General features: G+C 37.7%; 1 protein-coding gene across 1 annotated transcript in view; it reads right to left on the bottom strand.

The window, feature by feature from the left end:
* Nucleotides 1-17943, bottom strand: part of BANK1 (B cell scaffold protein with ankyrin repeats 1) — a 135934-nt gene that overhangs the window by 62906 nt on the left and 55085 nt on the right. Inside the window, exon 8 of the mRNA XM_054633216.2 lies at nucleotides 14995-15191. Within this exon, the coding sequence (XP_054489191.2) occupies nucleotides 14995-15191 (197 nt within the window). The remainder of the gene's footprint in view (nucleotides 1-14994; nucleotides 15192-17943) is intronic.

The following is a 17943-nucleotide window of genomic DNA, read 5'->3' on the forward strand; positions in this document are numbered from 1 at the left end:
AATCCCTGCCAAACTTAATTTGTCTGTTTAGTATGAAATGTATAAATGATACAGTAACAGTTACTGAAACAGCTGTGACTGAACCATCAGCTACAGTAAACACCACTTAGAAAGCCCCAATCAAAACAACTTGATAATACCACAAGATTTGGGAACTGCAAACACAGAAATAGACTTGCACAATCTGCCGCTCTCTGGATCCTTCAAAATCATCCAGAGATGGAAGAGTGGTGGGGAAAAGCAAAAAACGTGGCAGGGAAAGAAATTCCTTTCCTTTGCCTTACTTTTTCCCTCATAGACCTCTCAGTTGTGGAATGGAGATTGGATAGTGATAACCTCTCCTCAAGCTCCTCACATGCAGTCTGACCTCTCAAAAACCCCTGCCCTGCTCACTGCATACTTGACAACACACCAGCCACTTCCTCCAGTTTTGTGAAGAACAGCCTACAGTTTCTTATGAAAACAAGAGGCCAGGTAACATGTGCAAATCAATTTTGGACATGACTCAGAAGCCAAAAAAAGCACAAACCTTTCTCTACTGACTATGTTTTATTGGTCACGGAAGTACAAAAACCAAGGAGGAGTCCTGTCATGTTGTTTCCACCAGATGCAAAATATAGATTCCAGAACTAATTTTGTTCAGAAGTACTTCCTTCTGATATTTTGTATATAGATTGCCACTGTTTTTCATCACCTAGATCTAGCTACTCGCTGCTTTTAGATAAAGACACAGCAAATTAGAGAATATATAACAAATACTCCACTTGCAAGTGAATTGATAACACAGCTCAGTTGTCACTGAAGTTACTCTGTTCCTGTAATAAGGTTGTGAATTTTGTGACTGTACACTTAACATAATTAATCTAAAAAATATTTTCAAACTATCACTGTAACACATAGTGGAATTCATAGAATGAGAATTCTATAGGTCTTAAACCACTTACACGTTCACAGATTTTGTGGCAGGGAAAAAGCACAAAGAGAAATTGCACCAGGCAAAACACACCAAAACAAATGCAAAAGTCTATCTAGACTTCATAAGTTTCAAAATAAATTTTACTTCTGCAAAAAACAGTTTTTACTTCCTCAGTCCTTCACACCTAGAAGTTTGAAACTTTTCATTTATCTGAGCCCAACTGCACAGGTATCCTTTTTGAATATATTTGATCTGCAAACAGAGGCTTACATAAGTAATTTTAGCTATACTCATCTCAAGCTGTCCATCTCCAATCTACTGCTAGATTTACAGCAGAACTAAGATCTGGAAGCACCTAAAAAATAATGGTTGTCAAATAATGTCTTCCTATCTGCCACCTTTAACACTGCAAATTTACCTGTAATGCATAAAATTAATTTTCTGTGTTGTCATGTAGGTGCCCAAGTTTTTTTTAAAGGACACGTACAGGGTACACACATACAGACACAGGAACACCTTGCACTGCTAGCTTTAACACAAGAGAGATAATTTCTTGAGGGTATTATGTTTATTTAGCTAAGTGAGGATACAGAAGTTTAATCATAACACCTGTATGTGGAACAGCTGCTGTTTACCTAGAGAATAATGTATTTCCCTCAGAAGATCAGTATGATCAAAAAAGCGTGTCTGCAACAAGAAACAAGAATTTCTGGAAAAAAGGCTATTTTTCCCATACTCACAAGAAACTCACAAGAAAGAAAGACTTGAATTTTAATTCTGAATTTACCAGTCTGTCTCCTTTGCTGTGAAGCTGGTTAATCTTTCCAGCAATTTTCTTGAAAAACACGTTGATTCACTTAGAGAATGTGTTCAGTTGTAAAATTTTTGACAACATCCACACTAGCATACAAAACCAGACCAAAATGCTTCTATCACTCTTTGTCCATTACTATTAACCACAGAATCCTTCCTTTTTTTTCCCTCTCCCCTATTATAGCATAGCTGTATTGTTTTCCCAAAGCATTGTCTGCTTTCCTCTTTACAGCCACAGAGACATGGCACGTGTCATACAAATAGATTCCTTCTCTTCAGAAATAATGCTCTGACTTGCATTACCCTCCAATCAGGTAACTGCCTAGGTCAAATGCCCTGTGTTCAAAAAACTATCAGGTCTCTGTGATCTGAACATCAAATCCCTGGCTGCCTTGATACTCCTCCAAGTGTGGCAAACAGACACAAATATAGTTGTTCTTGGAGCAGATCACTGCAGCTTGCTATCACAGAAAACATCAGGTGAAATGAAGCTATGCTCCAACCTCTGCTCCAGCCATTTCTTTTCCTCTTTTTGTGTGCTGATAAGCAGTACAAGCAGTATTGGACAGGGTAACCCATCATTTCAAAAGGGCAGATCTGCTGCCTTTTTTCCAGAACTAGAAGCTATTTCAGGGGTATCTTCCAAAGGTATTATCATTTAGATGTACTGTGAACTCCACTGAGGGCATTAAGAGGAGTTACAAAGGGGAACAGAGAGAGAAGTCAGGACCCATATCTCAAACTAAAAGAGACCCTTCTGATATGAAGGTGTAAAACATTTCTCTATGTGGAATAAGAACACATAAGGCTGAACAACAGCTCTGTCATGTTCCAATTCCACCAGTCAGCACTACTAAGTCAGAGAATATTAACAGTAGACTAAAATAGCTTTACATCTTCTTAACATATCCACATATCATACATAATTAATACAGCAGGATCTTATACAAACACCATCATTTTATTAGCATACAGAATTTAGGTAGTAGCAATAACCAAAAAACTCAAATACATCAAAAATCTATGCATACATACAACAAAAGTTCCAGACTTATATTCCCTTTATTTTTCTCAAATCCTAGAAAACACCCTCCCGTTACTTCTGTGCAGAAAATAAAATCTAACAGCCCCAAAGGTGTTCATCCTTTTCTTAATAAGTGTTGCACTGCCCTGATTAAGAGAAAGATGAACATAATTTTGACTGAGAGAAGAAGTGACAAAGAGGAAATGACAGTGAAAGCACCTAAACTACCACAAGTTTATTGAGGGCTTAGAACTATGGAACAAAGTCATAGCAAATTGCAGTAGTCGTAAATAAATTGATAAAGGGAATAGATATTTTAAATAATCAAAACAATGGTCTACAATGAAAATAGCAACAAAAACCAGGTGTAACAAAAAATTTACTCAGTTACTTTGAAAACTTTGTATTCAGCTGGGGTTTGACTCTTTACCAAGTCTCCTGGGACAGAATCATCTACTTGCTCAGCCCAAAGAACATAACCTCACAGGCAAACTATAGCACCGCCACTTGCCAAAATTATGAAGAATCAGGTAGATGCTCACAAATCCATCACTATTCAAGCAAACAAAATGGTCAATTACCAACCTAAATTTTACATAAATAACTTCTGTGAAATAGAATTGATCAGTAGCATAGAAATCAGATTAAATTTCTGCAATGATTCCTTGTCCTCCCGTGGGTCCTGGCAGAGCCCATGGATTAGTGTCACATCTACATTTTGCCTTCTGCTCTGCACCGTCCTGTCCTTTGCAAATAAGTTTTGGACTCTGACCTAATCATTGTTTTACTGTCATCTTTTTTTTTTTTTTTTTTTCTTTACTTACTCCAGCCCTTTTCATATAAAAGGGTTAGGGAAATAGTGTTTTTTTTTTTTTTTCTGAAGGACTGAAGAACTTCTCTGTAGGAGATCTACTCCATTCCAAAGTCCTAGTGGCATTGATTGAACCTGTGATAGTTCAGAGGTCTAATACTCCATTTGCTGAGCAGTCTGAAAGACTGAATAAGTCTGCCAGAGTGCAGTCTAAGACTAATCTGAAACACAGTCTAAGACTAATCTGAAGCAGAAGCTGGCTTAAAGATGCCTGACACATTAACAATTTTTTTTACCAACTTCCAGTGCATGAAGTTGAAGTAGTTGTAAAAAGGCAGAAGAAAGAGACTGGCAAAAAATAAAATGTGTCTTCAGGAGCCACTCTGAGGAAAAATTTAATTTTTTCACATAATTGGGTTCTCAACAAAATATTATGCTAACCAGAATTATATCTATTAAAGGATTCTCCCAGAACATAAAGACTTTTCCTGGACAACATTTAGACTTCTTCCATCTCAAACAAACCAAGCTCACTCAGCCATAATGTCTAATCATCATGTACAGATGGAAAAGGGAAAGAGGATCCACCATCACAAAAGAGACACAGAATTTTGTGTTCCTGCAAACACTATTCAAAAGCTGCACATCACTATTATTATTTTGAGTGTTGATGGTATTGGGGGTTTTTTTGGATAGAATAAAGTTCTTATGGATGATGCTAAAATAAACACTATCCTAGTGTTAATGGGAAAAGCCTACAATGAAACTGCATCTCATTCCTAATCCACAGCATATCAAAAAGTGTGATTATAATGTGAAATAGATTTAAAAGCCCAAATAGAATATGACATTTTATTGAGGCAGGTATGTTAGATCCTCATGGCTCTGCCCTGTTTCAGAGAATAGCCGAGATGGGAGTAACAGTGAGGCAGATCCAGACTCAGAGCCTTGCAAATACACAGGAAGGCACTGCTCTGACATTCATTCCTCTCAACAGCTGCAGACAGCAAAATTGCGGAGTAACACGCGTTAAGTTCATGATTCAAAGAATTCTTCTTCTTCTGTACCCAGACGTAATACATGATCTGAATGGGTCAGGGGCAATAATTTTGTTGGGATTTCTGAACTTAGATTTCCAGTCATTTCTGCAGACCATTAAAGGTGATAGGAACAGAGGGTCTCTAATCTCTCTAATTTGTATATTTACCAAATAAACTTCCAACTTTAATCTTAAAAAAATTAGTATACTCTGAGCATGAAATTCTTAAAAAAGACAGGAGCTGGGATAAAAATTTAGTATACAGTTCAGTAATTAACTGTTGATCTACAGGATGACAAATACTGACAGATCTTTGTAATGTGAGATAATTCCAGTTTTAATTGATAATATCACATTTTAATGCATAAAGTTTCATGTATCTGAGCTCTAGAAAAGATCATCATGTACTTTTACATATTCACATATCAGTGTGGCTTATATTACATCTAAAGCAACACTCGAAGGATAAAATGAAGAATATCTTTAGAATTACAAAATGTTTTGCTAAAAACAGAATTGCAAATTTTATGAGCCAAAGGCTGGAATAACTTTGTTAAATCACACTGTTTACACCAATTTAGATATAGGGATGTTCATATATATTTCCTCTCAATGCTGAGATCAAAAATTGAAGACATCAATAACCATGGAAATATTTACTCACTCAGGGGCTACTCTAAACCACATTTCTATCCTCTATATTGTCATGTTATGAGCATGGTGGAGTACCAATAGAAGCAATAATACTGATAGGACCATTACAACAATCTGTGTACCAATCTAACACAAAATTTCCTGCGATCAGAAAAAACTGTGGATTAATCTACAGTTACTATCTAAACAAATAAGCAGTATCCAATCAACATTTCAGTGTTGACTGAATTGTTATGGACACAATGCAATTCACATGTACTGTATATGCAAACTCGCATCTTTGTTGTTTTATTTACTAAAAACCTAGTAGGAAATATCATCTTTCTCTCTGCATTACACAGGTGCATTTAATATGCACAAAAGAAAAATGTTAAAAATAAAACCTCTAGTCTTTAATTAATAATCTAGAAACAATTATATTACTAGTTCTCACTTATTATGACTACTTTCAAAATTCTGAAATTATGTGTTCTGGATTTTCCAGAAGAGTTTTTTCTTGTTCTGTATGTGCATGATTAACTCAGCCTTGCACCTGGGTCTGTCCTGTTTAACTGTTATGAAGAGAAGAAAGAATGCTATATTATTCACAATTCACAGATTTACAGTTAAAACTTAACTGATTGTGTTGTCAGTGATGACAAGTGCCCCAGTGGCCAGAATCGACTGCAGATCTATTTACCTGTACTAGATTTTGTTACCTTTTAACCTTTTTCCTTGCAGCACAAGACTTTAATTAATTTGGAAAGCACCTTGCAGTCATATATAGTCTCCATGGAAACTTTTGTTCAATCCTTTGACCCATTTATGTAAGACAGTACAGGCTACCAACTGACAGCGTTTTTTAAAATACATCCAATTAAAAAGGATCTTTGAAGGCTTGATTGAATGATCCAATTAGGAGTCAGACTTACTCTATTACTTTCATGGTGGCACAGAACCTCATTTCTGTTTTCCCCTGTAGCCCAAGAAGGACTTGCTAGTCTCTTCTATATGGCAGGAGCCATCTCTGCCTACTTTTATTCTTGGGCTTCTTAGAAAGTTGTATTTATTAACAGCAGATGAACTCAGCTGGAATTCAGAAGGCCACAGGTGGCTAACTGCAAGTCCTAAGCAGTTCTTTAATATTTCAAAATATTGGCTTCCAAGTCACATCCCAAAGCTATACAGGAGCAGCAAAATAATCAGAAATCTCAGGAGCAAGTAAAATCACACCAACATAGCTCTGAAGGCTGGCATCATCAGAGAGTGCTAAGATCCAGTTATGTGCCTCACATTCACAGTGAGAGCTTTGGGGAGCCTTTAACAACTGCCCAAGAACAGCTCCCAAAACTCCAACACGTGAAGATGAAGATTCTGGCATGGGGCTCGTGGGGTTGAGGAGGCCTGCACATGTCTGCTACATACACACCATAAATTTCAACTACAGTGATTGTGATGGTTATTTAACATGTATTATAAAGCAATCTATTAGCAGTTACATTGGCTTTTTCCCCACAAAAGGAGACATCTTTATGTCAACTCCTGCAGGTTCTTTTGAGTTTGGTAGGGTGTGGGAACTCAGAAAATATTTTTAAGCTCTCATCAAACAGAAGAAATAATTATTATTACTAGACACCCTATAGTTCTGGCAATGAAACACTAAATAATTTATTGTAAAACATATGGGGACAGGAAAAATCAAAGGCAAAATAAAGAGTGTTCCTTCTGTGCAGGGTCCTCAGACAGAATTATAAATTGAGACCTTGGAGGGCTGCGTTAAAAGGAACTAACACTATGCAGGGCAGAAATGGATTTTCTTAGGTAGTTTCCATATAATGGGCTTGGTAGCTTTGAGAAATGCCTTTCCCTAATGGTCATCCTATTGATGTAGAGCCCAAAGACAATTTTTCTAATTAAGCAATAAATTACAGCTGAAGCAAAGCCTGGTAACTCACTATTAGTTCTGTGCAGAGCACTGAAACTTCAGATTGCTAAGGACTCAGCAAGCCTCTTACCTAACTTTACTCATTAATTCTTGCTTCTCCACCTAGTTTTTCTTACGGCTCTGAGATCAAAACACTTCCCTCAGACCTCACAATGTCACTCAAAATGTAGGTGGTTTTGGCTTGCAGATTATAATTACCACAACAATTTGAACAGCTCCTTACCTCTCCTACTCTTCCTTCATTTTCCCCCATGAAATTGAAAGAGCCTTATTACTGTTTTTTTCTCTGTGGTGGTCTTTTTTTATTTGTATTTCTTTTAAATGCTGGTGTTTTCTTCCTTCTGAGGGGCTGGAGAAAGGCACTGCTGATACACTATCTTTCTTTGTACTCAACAACTTGTAAGATATGACAACGTTTGATTCCTCACAGATCACTGGGAGGCAGCCAAAGGGCATATTCCAGATAATCAGGCTGGCAGCACATACTATGTAAAGATAAACCTGCTTCATGAGAGCCACAAATAAGCCACAAATATACCTTCAAATTGCTGCAACTGACAGAGGCAAGACCTAAAACTTGCTTCTGCACTTTCCATTGAAATGCCGCAGCAATCCTTCCTTCTGCAGTAAATAGGCTAGCAGATAATTTTATACAACTTCATTTTTTTTTCTTTGCATTGTAAGGGCTTCTGAGATGTCTGTATTTAAGGAAGATCTCCCTACCTAATAATACACTTAGTGATATCACCAGTGCAGGAAGGTTGATTGAAAGGTGAAAGGAACATCTGTTAAAATAGAAAACTGTGGGATAATCTCTCCTTGGGAAAATTCTTTGCTTAACTTCATGCAACTCGTTTGTAATTTGGATAGAAAACTCATGCCCTCTTGATGAAAACATAGTGACTGAAGGTTCTCAACCTCCACAAAAATCTCTAACCTTTTACAAGCTTCCTATGTTTCTAGCTTCAGCAGTTTCTAAAGAAGCTGAATAGAAAAATGACCCCGTATACACCACAGTATTTCATGTCCAATTGGGTCACTTTCCCTGACACAGGTTAGGAAGAAACAGCTCATTTGCTACCACATCCTCAGTCTAGTGCAGAGTCTTTATCTACTTCAATTTATTCACATCCACAGGTGTTTGTAGACACAGAGGTCAGATTTGATATAGGCATGCCACTGATTTCTACAGGAACATAACACGGTCACTTCTTTTCTCTCTTTCCTATAAAGTATTGCATTTGTATTTTTCATTAACATGAAACAGCTTAGCCAAATGTTTTTTAGATGTTCAAGCAAATTCAAAGAATAATAATCCAGGTATATTATAAGAATGGTTCTTTTCAGCCTACAGAGTATTTCTGAGAAATGGGACACTCCCCATCCCACCTTCCCAAATGGTCCCCTCTAGCCATGTATATTTGCTCATCTCACACCAACAAACAGTCAGAAAAACCTGTGAAAATCCATTTTAGCTATTACAATCTTAAATACATTTAAGAACTGAGGTATCATCAAGGAATCCTTTTGCATTTTCCCTACTTCTAATTCACAAGCATTTTGTGTGAAATTCCATTAGTATTCAAGTTCCCATTAAAAATTGTAAAAGCTTTTACTAACAGTGAATTGCAAATAACTGAACTTCCACTGTGTCACTGCTAAAGTTATGGAATATCAGAAGATGAGACAAAATACCAGACAATTCTTTGGAAAAAACATTCTCATTCATTCTAAATTACACACAAATTTCAATAGGCATCTTATATAAAAGTAAGGTTTCCAAATCCACAGTCCCACTTATCATTATTTCTGCAAGAAGGTTGCACTCAATTGCATAGCTATTGACAGGAGATGTAATCACAGTTAAGGTGCAAGATTCTAGCCTGAATAAAAGTCAATACAGAAACTTAAAAAATGTATGTAATAGGGTAATGGCTGGTTTTTCAAAATTAAAAATCTAGTCTTTTCTTCTTGAAGCCAAAATTTTCTGTGCTCAGTCTGTATCTTTCTCTTCACTAAAGCATAAATTGCCTGACCTCAAAAGGCAGTATATGCTAGCAAGTTTTTATTACAGGGAGCACATCCCTCTGAGAACACATGAACAAAACAAATTCCCCAAACCTAATCTAAAACATAAAACACCAAGACTGGATAATAGCAAGCCTCTCTTGAAGAATTTGATTTGTGAATATTCACTCACTGAAGAGTGTCAAAGAATACAGTCACTTATTCATTTCAGCTAGGTAATTTCCAGTGTACCAAAGAATGCATGCAATTGACATTTCTGTGCACTAAAATATTGTGGCAAGAATTAAATCCAGCAGACTTCACCAAGGACTCACTGGTGAATTAGAAGGAATTTCGGAAACCAGACTAATCCTCTTCTCTGTCACATAGCCTACCAGATATTTGAAAGCAATGAGCTACGGCCCCATGCGATGCTGCAATAGCATTTAAAGTAATTAAAGAACTATTGACAGCAATCAGATTCATCTAAGGTTCTTTATCTTTCTACATATGATCCTTCACTGGCAGAAAATTAATAGCTGAGGAAGATGTTGCAAACATATGTAAAAATCTGTTTCTTGGTGAGGAGCTCTGCCACATTACATAGCCTTTTACAGAAACACAAAGCTAAAAATAAATGGAAGAATTATACATCTGTTCAGATGTTCAGAAAGTGCTGATTTCTAAAGAGCTTCTAGAACTCCCCAGCAAATTATGAGAATCCTTGGTGAAGGGATTCCTGCAGTCTAAAGATTTCCTGTCATTTGGCAATAGTAGCTACAAAGCCAAGTAAGATTCTTTTCACATAAAACAACTGAGATGAAAAGTACCCTCAATTTCCAAAACACCCTATTTCTGTAGACTGCTTTCTATTTCATCAAGCTGAAGATACTTCAGGAAATTCTATATTCTGGTTCAACCACGCACTTCAAAGTAAGAGATGAAAGGGGAGAGGTGTACAATGATGAGTTACTTCTCAAACTACATTTCTGCCCATCCTTTAAGTCTGCTGTGATTTATAAAAATACAGCTTGGCATTTCAGAAGAAAAATGTCTTTCCTCCCTCCCCTGCTATCCAAAACATATATCTTCTATAGAATAGGCTCTGAGTGAAAATTATGACCAGCTGTAAGACTGTGCTTCTCTCTGCTACTGAGGGAACTTCTAACAGCAGTGAACCCAGTAACTCAGGGCCTAGGCTTTGCAGGATGTAGCTCAGATGAGTTAGAATTGCTGTAACTCTCCCTTCTGGAAAGAAAACAAGCTTCTTCTGAACAGCCATGCAGGGCAATCTCAATCTATGCCATTCTGAAGGAATTTCCACCAATAGGTACAGAATTAAATACCTATTATATTTTCAATAGCTGCCTAAGGGGTGCTTCAAGCAGGCAGACAGAAAATTAGGTTAAACAAGAAATCCAGACAGAGTTTTGCTAGTGGCAGAGGAAGAAAATTCTTCTATCAGTCTCCTGCTCTGCTGCAGATTGTTTACTGACCTGGCGACAGGGCAGGTGAAAAAAAGGTCAATGACCTCCCTTTTCTGCCTTAGACTTCTGGTAACCAATTCTGAAATGTCAGAAGGTAGTTTAAAAATAAAAATTAATTTGTGCTGTCTCAAATGTGTGGTGACAAGAAAAAACAACCCTTCAATTTTTATGTTTAAACAACGTTTATGCCACCCCTAGGAATCTGCTTTAAAGGCTGAAGTCAGCAATCAGAAAGCATTTGTATTAACCAACCAATAAAACACTTTCTGAATTGTGGGGTTTTTTGTGATGAATACCACAGTGGTACACAGTAATCTTCCTGGCTATGACACATTCAGCTACACAGCTCACATTAAAAGATACAAGAAATTAGAAACCCAAAGTGCTGGAACAAATAATTACTTCTGTGCCACAGCACAAACGCCTAAACTGGCTACCAGTCTGACCTCCAATTTTAAATGGTCAGGTCACAAATTGAACATACTCCCCTCCTTACTCACCTAGATGAGAGACAATTTCTAAGCATTATTTTTAAAGTCTTACTTTGTGTGCTGGATAAGAACATAATTTCAGTGATTTCTTTATAATCTGGAGGTAGATTTTTTTACACAGACTTAGAAAGCCACAGCTGGTGGCAAGAAGAACAAGCTCATGTCAAAGCAGCTTTCAGAGACAGAGCATATGCAGAAGGCAAACATCTGAAATAGAGCCCTGATATGCCAGAGAACTACTGTCCCTTTACAAATACCTGTCACAGGTACTGGAACAACTGACCGCAGATATGTTTTGACCTGTGGCTAATGGAAAGCATTTCCTACTGGCATTTGAGCTATCAGCTGGATCAACCAAGCCTCAAAGGTTCAAATACAAGGACTCCTGCCAGAATTCCTACCAAATGTCTCTTAGTAGTTTTAAATAGACACACTTGATTCTAACAATTCAGCCTATAGGCAATTGTGGAAAACATTCAAATACTTGAAGGTATAGAGGAATAAAATCAAAAGACTGACAATTCAGCATGTTATTGCAGAGTGTTAAGCGTGTCCCTCTTTTATGCTACAGAAGAGGGAATTACTTTATCTGAACTATAATGAAACATGTAGAAATTAGAAATGAATGTCCATTGTGCTAAAATGCAAAAAAATACAATTTGCTTAATAAACTGCTGGCACATTTGAAACTGAGTTTCATTATAATCCCCACTGAAGACTCTTCCAGGTACAGTTTCACCATTTTAGTACCTTTAATGCAAATCCTTCAAGTATTGTAGTGTTCCCTCACCAGAGCAGACATTTTCAAGGAGCATCTGAAATGCAGAAATTCTGACAGAGAAGGCAGACACTTCCATGGTGGAAGCACAGATATATACAGGATCACAATGGGTGTGAGGTTTTAGCATTTAATGACCCTGCACTGCACTTAACACTGGTACTAAAAGCAGAAGAATCTCTTCTCTGTGTGTTCATCCAGCTGAGAGGCATGCCTCATGATGTGGGATCCTTCCTTTGTGCTTTGCTCTGACACATCAGGAGATCAGCTCCCAGCACAGCCACCAGGCACTCCAGATCGGTTTTCTGTGGCTGCAACACTCCCCACATCGACACTGTCAGCGTCCAGCTGCAGAAAGAGGTTTTCCTTTTAAACAGAGACAGGGCACTCATGCCATTCAGATGACCCCTGTGAAAGCCAGCCAGCTCCCATGGCTCACCTTTGCCAACAGAGCCCTGAGCACCTTTCTATTAAGCCTGCTGACAGGGAAGCTGGAGGGCCTTAGCAACAAAGCAGTAGCAAATAAAAGCCCTGAGCACTGATCAGCTCAGCAGACACCAAAAAGGGCTGTACAGCCTGCTGGGCTTGAAGGTAGAAATAGTAGCTGAGGTGTTGCCACTTCATCTTTTGATGCCCTCTCTCTAATCATCTCAGGGAATTCTTACTCCCCTAAGAATTCTCAGCTCAAAATCACACTTCTGGGTTTTGTTGTTTTTTTCTCCAACAAATGAAAGACACTTTGCAGGATTCTGGAAAAATCAAATGTATGTTTTAATGCATTCATTTTTCTGGAACCCTACTGCTCTTTAAGATAGAAGCAATGATTTACTATGTGTGTTTTGGGGCTATTCCTTAAAGGAACAGCCAAACACAAGTAACACTTTTGAAACAGTGAGAGGTATGCCAAATGCAAAAGTACTTGTATTTTAATAATAAGTAATGTCAACATTACAGCTGTAATGGGAAGTTCCAGGAACATGGTTAAACTAAATTCTTCTTGGCCCAGAGCCATGCAAATATTTCTTTTCCATATTCCCATCAATTACAGAGGTACAGTAAGTGTTTTTGCTTAAGTGCACTATTACAGTGGACACAAATAAGCCATTTTTCTTCCAGTGGTTGGAGCTAATGTTTCTATAGTATCATATTACACATTTGGCAGACTTGAAGCACACTCAGATTTTTACTTGTGTTGCATTAGTAAGCAAAGCCATTTGAATCAACTGAAAACAGGTAGTACAACTGAATGTCCTATCCAGACTACACACATTTACAGTGTCCAAAGAGTAGTTTTTACTTCAATACTGGTATAAGTGTTCATCCTTGGGAAAGCAGAGAACAGTTATTTTTAACTGTTTATGTGCAAACAATAGCAGGCATGTACCATCAGAGAAGTGTTTTAAAGAAAAATTACATTGTAGAGCTCAGTTGCCATTTTAAATACATGTTTTAGACTGACAAATTTATATTTAGACTTTATTAGGACAATTAATAATCTTATTAATAAAGAAAAGCTAACCAGAGGTATGCACACACTATACATCCTTTTCAGATTAAAATAAACCACCCTCACAAGCATTGCCTTCCATCACTGACAAGGTCTATTAAAAAGTGAAAAGACTCTAGAATTGCCATGTACTCTCTGTGTATCACCTTAGTCTGCCTGTATCATGCATGCTTGTCTTCCCTTGAAGAAGCCCTAGACCAGAGTATGAGTGTATTAGGATAAAACCAAAATTACCTATTTTCTGAAACTGCCAGTTCCATGTGGAGTGCACAACAAAGACACATCAGAAATTGAATTTCTACAACAGTAGTGTAAAAAAAAATGTCCTATGGAATTATTCATTATCATTAAACATGAAAAATTATCAAAGGAAACCATGTTTCCAAAATGGTTTTTCACCCATGTGTCAACCCTTCAGCTCATATGACCATCTTGGAAAAGAAATCAAGGTATTTCACCAAGACTTAAGTATCACCTTATTCATATTCTGCCTGTTCTTACCAATCCTTGACATGCAACTTTACTGGGAGTATCTGACCATACAAAAACAGCACCTAGCCAAATACTCAGGTAGGGAGGTTAGGGAATACAGTTCCATTCTCTTCAAGCTAAACTGGTAAAGTCCAAGAACTGAAGAGCTTGAGCTTACATGTCAGACTGAGCAGTGCAAGGATGACTGTGGGGATTTGTTAAATGTGAAATTACTAACACGGTGATCCAGGAAGACAGCATGGTTTTATGTACAGCTTTATGCTGGATGGTAGAGAGGAACATATTTTCTTGAGTTAAATTTGAGCTCAATTGCAGTATCAAAAACTGTAGAATTACCTTATCTGTACATATTGCAGCTAGCCCAAAAAGAGTTGAAATAGATTAAAGCTCTCAAATATCACTATAATACATTGCTTTTTTACTGCAATTCTGTTAGATTTCATTTGCAATAATTTGCATGGTAGAACTATGGAAAGACCCTCATTTCACTATTACCTTTCACATGGAAGAGCAACTATTGCCCCAAAGCCCTCCTGCATACCCAGATGAAGAAATATTTACTCCATCTAAAGGTGATAAAATTTACCCTTTGGTCACAGTGGCACAAACAACCACGGCAGGGAAACAACTCTTTTTGAACGGTGAAGAACAGCAGTGCTAAGAGAGTTCAAAGTCCCTTTTAAAGTGACCTTTAAAGAAGTCTTTAGCTCCTACCTAGACAGCTGGTCTAGACTACTTACAATATAACCATTATTTGAGTGCTGAAAACACCAATCTAACCAGGCCACATAAGGTACTTCTGGCTCACTGTTCTCCTTTCCATTACATGCCTAAGACTCAAGCAGTGAAAAACCTCTGATCTTCACCATCAGTGCACAAAGAAAGAGGCTGTCCCCCATTTTGACCTCTCTTTCTCAGACAAGAGTACAACAATATTTTCAGACAGAAGGACTACAACGTATTAGCCTTTACAAGAAGGCTATGGGACCTCAGTAGTACAACATCTTAGCCCCCTGGTTGTAGATGATATATGGAAAGCACATGGACTTACTGACAATTCTTTGATTAATTTTCTTAATTCCTTGTGCCCGTGCTTCTTCGCAATACTCTCTGGATCATCTCCATATTTATTGGTTATTTTGCAAGCCCGTGCGGCCTCAGGACAACTGAGTAGAAATGCTGCAAGTTTCTTCAAGCCAAATCTGGCGGCACAGTGAAGCAGGGTAGGAAATTCTTCCAAAGGGCTATCTGTATAATGGAAACAAAGTCTTAAGAAACAAAGTTCTGCTTTTATAGAACACCTTCTTCTATAAATGTCTTTTGAATATTAGTGCTGTGGAATCACAGTTTTCAAGCTCCTGGTATTGAACTAACAGCCCAAGAATTATTTTTTCAATTAACAGTTTTACAGTTCCTATATACATATCAATAAAGGAGCCTCTGGTGTAACTGAGAAATCTCACTTTTATCCTGACAGAGGGATTTTAAAGCACTTCAGTTCTACTGAGAAATAAGCTTTCTTGCAAAGGGCAGACAATTCTACAGTCAAGAGATGTCTTTGCTAGGTAGAATATTTTTGAAGGGGACATTTTTACAGGTTTATGATGCTATGTTTTGATATTAAAAATAATTTCTGAAAATTCAAAGGACTACCAGACACCTGGGAAAGTTTGCTTATTCCTGTAATGAAAAATCAGAGAATTTAAAGATGAATTAGATAAAAGATTTTAGGATTTATCAGAAATAACCTGATATTAATTTCTATCAAAAACCACTTTTACATTGGAGAGCTGGGACATTCCATTTATCATTTCAGCATCTTCCTGTATTTTAACTCTATGAGCGAACACAAGTTACATACAACAACAACCACCAAACAAGTAACAACAAAGAAAAAGAGCTCAAGCATAGAAAAACTTCCCTCTACATTCATCCTCTACTTCCTGATTAATTGTGGTTGGCTGTGTTGACCCACTGGTCTATAACTCAGCAGCGTATCTCTTCTCCAAGCATGCGCCCAGCCTGTCCCAGGCATCATCAACTTTTTGCACCCTGAGGGTCTTTCCTACCCAGTGCATGAAGGAACAGTCCTGATGCCTCAGGTTTTAGCTTTTATATTTTTCAGATTCTGATCTGCTTTAGTGAGTAAGTCTATGCTTCATATTAGGGGATAGTAAGCTCTCTTTATAGGATAGGTAGACAAAACAATTCCTTCTCTAGCTGGGAACCAAGGACAAATGATCCAAATTTCAGGCATAAACAATGGTGGACTGAAGAGCAAAAACAAGAAGGATGGACTTCATGGGCTAAAGCTGTAATTGGACAATTAGCTCCAATATGCAAGTGGGACCAGAACTTATATAAGTGTGAGACCCCATGACCAGTTGTACATTTTGTGGCCTTTTGGGTTGTGCTGCCCAAGGTGGATCTATTGAGGCCTCTTAAAAAATACCTACTTTATCTTTTGCTCCATCTAGTCTCTGTTCTAGGTCAGCCTTCACAAGGCATCACTCCCCCTAGTTTGCTTTGGGCCTGGCTCCTGCTAGGGCTCAACTGCCAGTCCCTTATTCATCTTATTCTCCATCACTGCCTGCCCTCTAGGCAATTCCAATGATTTACTCATTCCCATAATTTCTCTTTTGAAGGGCTCCAGGCTAGTTAATTGGGCCCTGTAGAGAACCAACTCTACCACACACACTGCTCTCCCCTCAACCTTTTCCAGCTTTTCTGTAACTATTTTGAGATGACAGGAGAAGAGCTGCACATGATACTCAACTTTGGGATGAGCCATATAATTCATGCATTGCCATAATTATGTCCTGTTTTGTTCTCTATTCCTTTTCTAATAATTCCTAGTACTTCATTAGCTTTTTGATCTGCTGCCTAGCAACAAGTTGCTGTTCTCATGGAACTGCGTGGTCTTATTCCTCAGCACTAATAGCCTGCTCAAATCCTCTAATTTTGGATGATACCATAGGACTGCTTTTCTTCACTTGCACTACTTTGGTTTTACCTGTAATGAATATCATCTGACATTTTACTGCATAAATGTAGTAAATGTCTAAATGAGACTAAATGTCTCATTCCCTGCCCCCATTAGCCTTTTTCCTTGCTACACCGAACACTTTGTACTGCTAGCAAAAAAAAATTTTCCCAATTGCCTGTCTCCTGGCTTTGGTCAGTTATCCAACCATACCCAGTCAGTTACTGACTTAACCAGGTTTACTGACTCAAAAAAAAAAAAAAACCTACAAGAAATTCATAAAAGTCAGGCTTCACATTACAGAAGACTTTTTTTATTAACACCTTTATTAGTTTTTCCAGTAGAAATGATACATTAACCTGCTTCTAGATCACAGGGTTGCCTGAGAAGCTGGGTTTGGGCATCAACTCCTGGTTGGTCACACGTCCTAGTACTAAAAATGAAATATTGCATTGTTAGAAACCCAGATATTCAACTTTAAAACTCCTTCAGAGCTCTTAAAGAATGCCAGTTAGTCCTGGTAATTTCTTTGTGTTCAACTTGCCTGTTTTTGCAGTAACTTCATGGTCCCTTCAACTCCAGACAGTCTATTTCCCCTATATGTCTCCCATCCAGGACTACAGCTTGGGAATTTCCACAGTTTTTTCTGTCTTTCTTGAGTTTTATTTTATATCCCTGTCATCAGTTGTCCTACAGGTTAGCCAGCACATTTTCAGCCCATAGTGTGCTGGAAGAACTTATGACTTGTTATGGAAATCTCTTAGCTGCCAGTCTTTAACACACTTTCTAATTTTTACATTCTTCTGCATAGTGAAATTTGGCTCATTTTTGTACTTCCCCTGCCCAGCCTTTTTGTTCCAATAGAATCATAGTATGGGAGAGAGTAAAATCTCACCCCAATATTAAATAAAATGAACAAGGGCAGTTCTTGGAATAGGCATAGCTAAGTACTAGCTGAGAAAAAAAAAATGTTAGGACAATTTTGACTGCATTTTGGACAAAGAATATTCCAGCACT

The sequence above is a fragment of the Agelaius phoeniceus genome, chromosome 4, assembly GCF_051311805.1.
Source record: "Agelaius phoeniceus isolate bAgePho1 chromosome 4, bAgePho1.hap1, whole genome shotgun sequence".
In the NCBI taxonomy this organism is placed as follows: Eukaryota; Metazoa; Chordata; class Aves; order Passeriformes; family Icteridae; genus Agelaius; species Agelaius phoeniceus.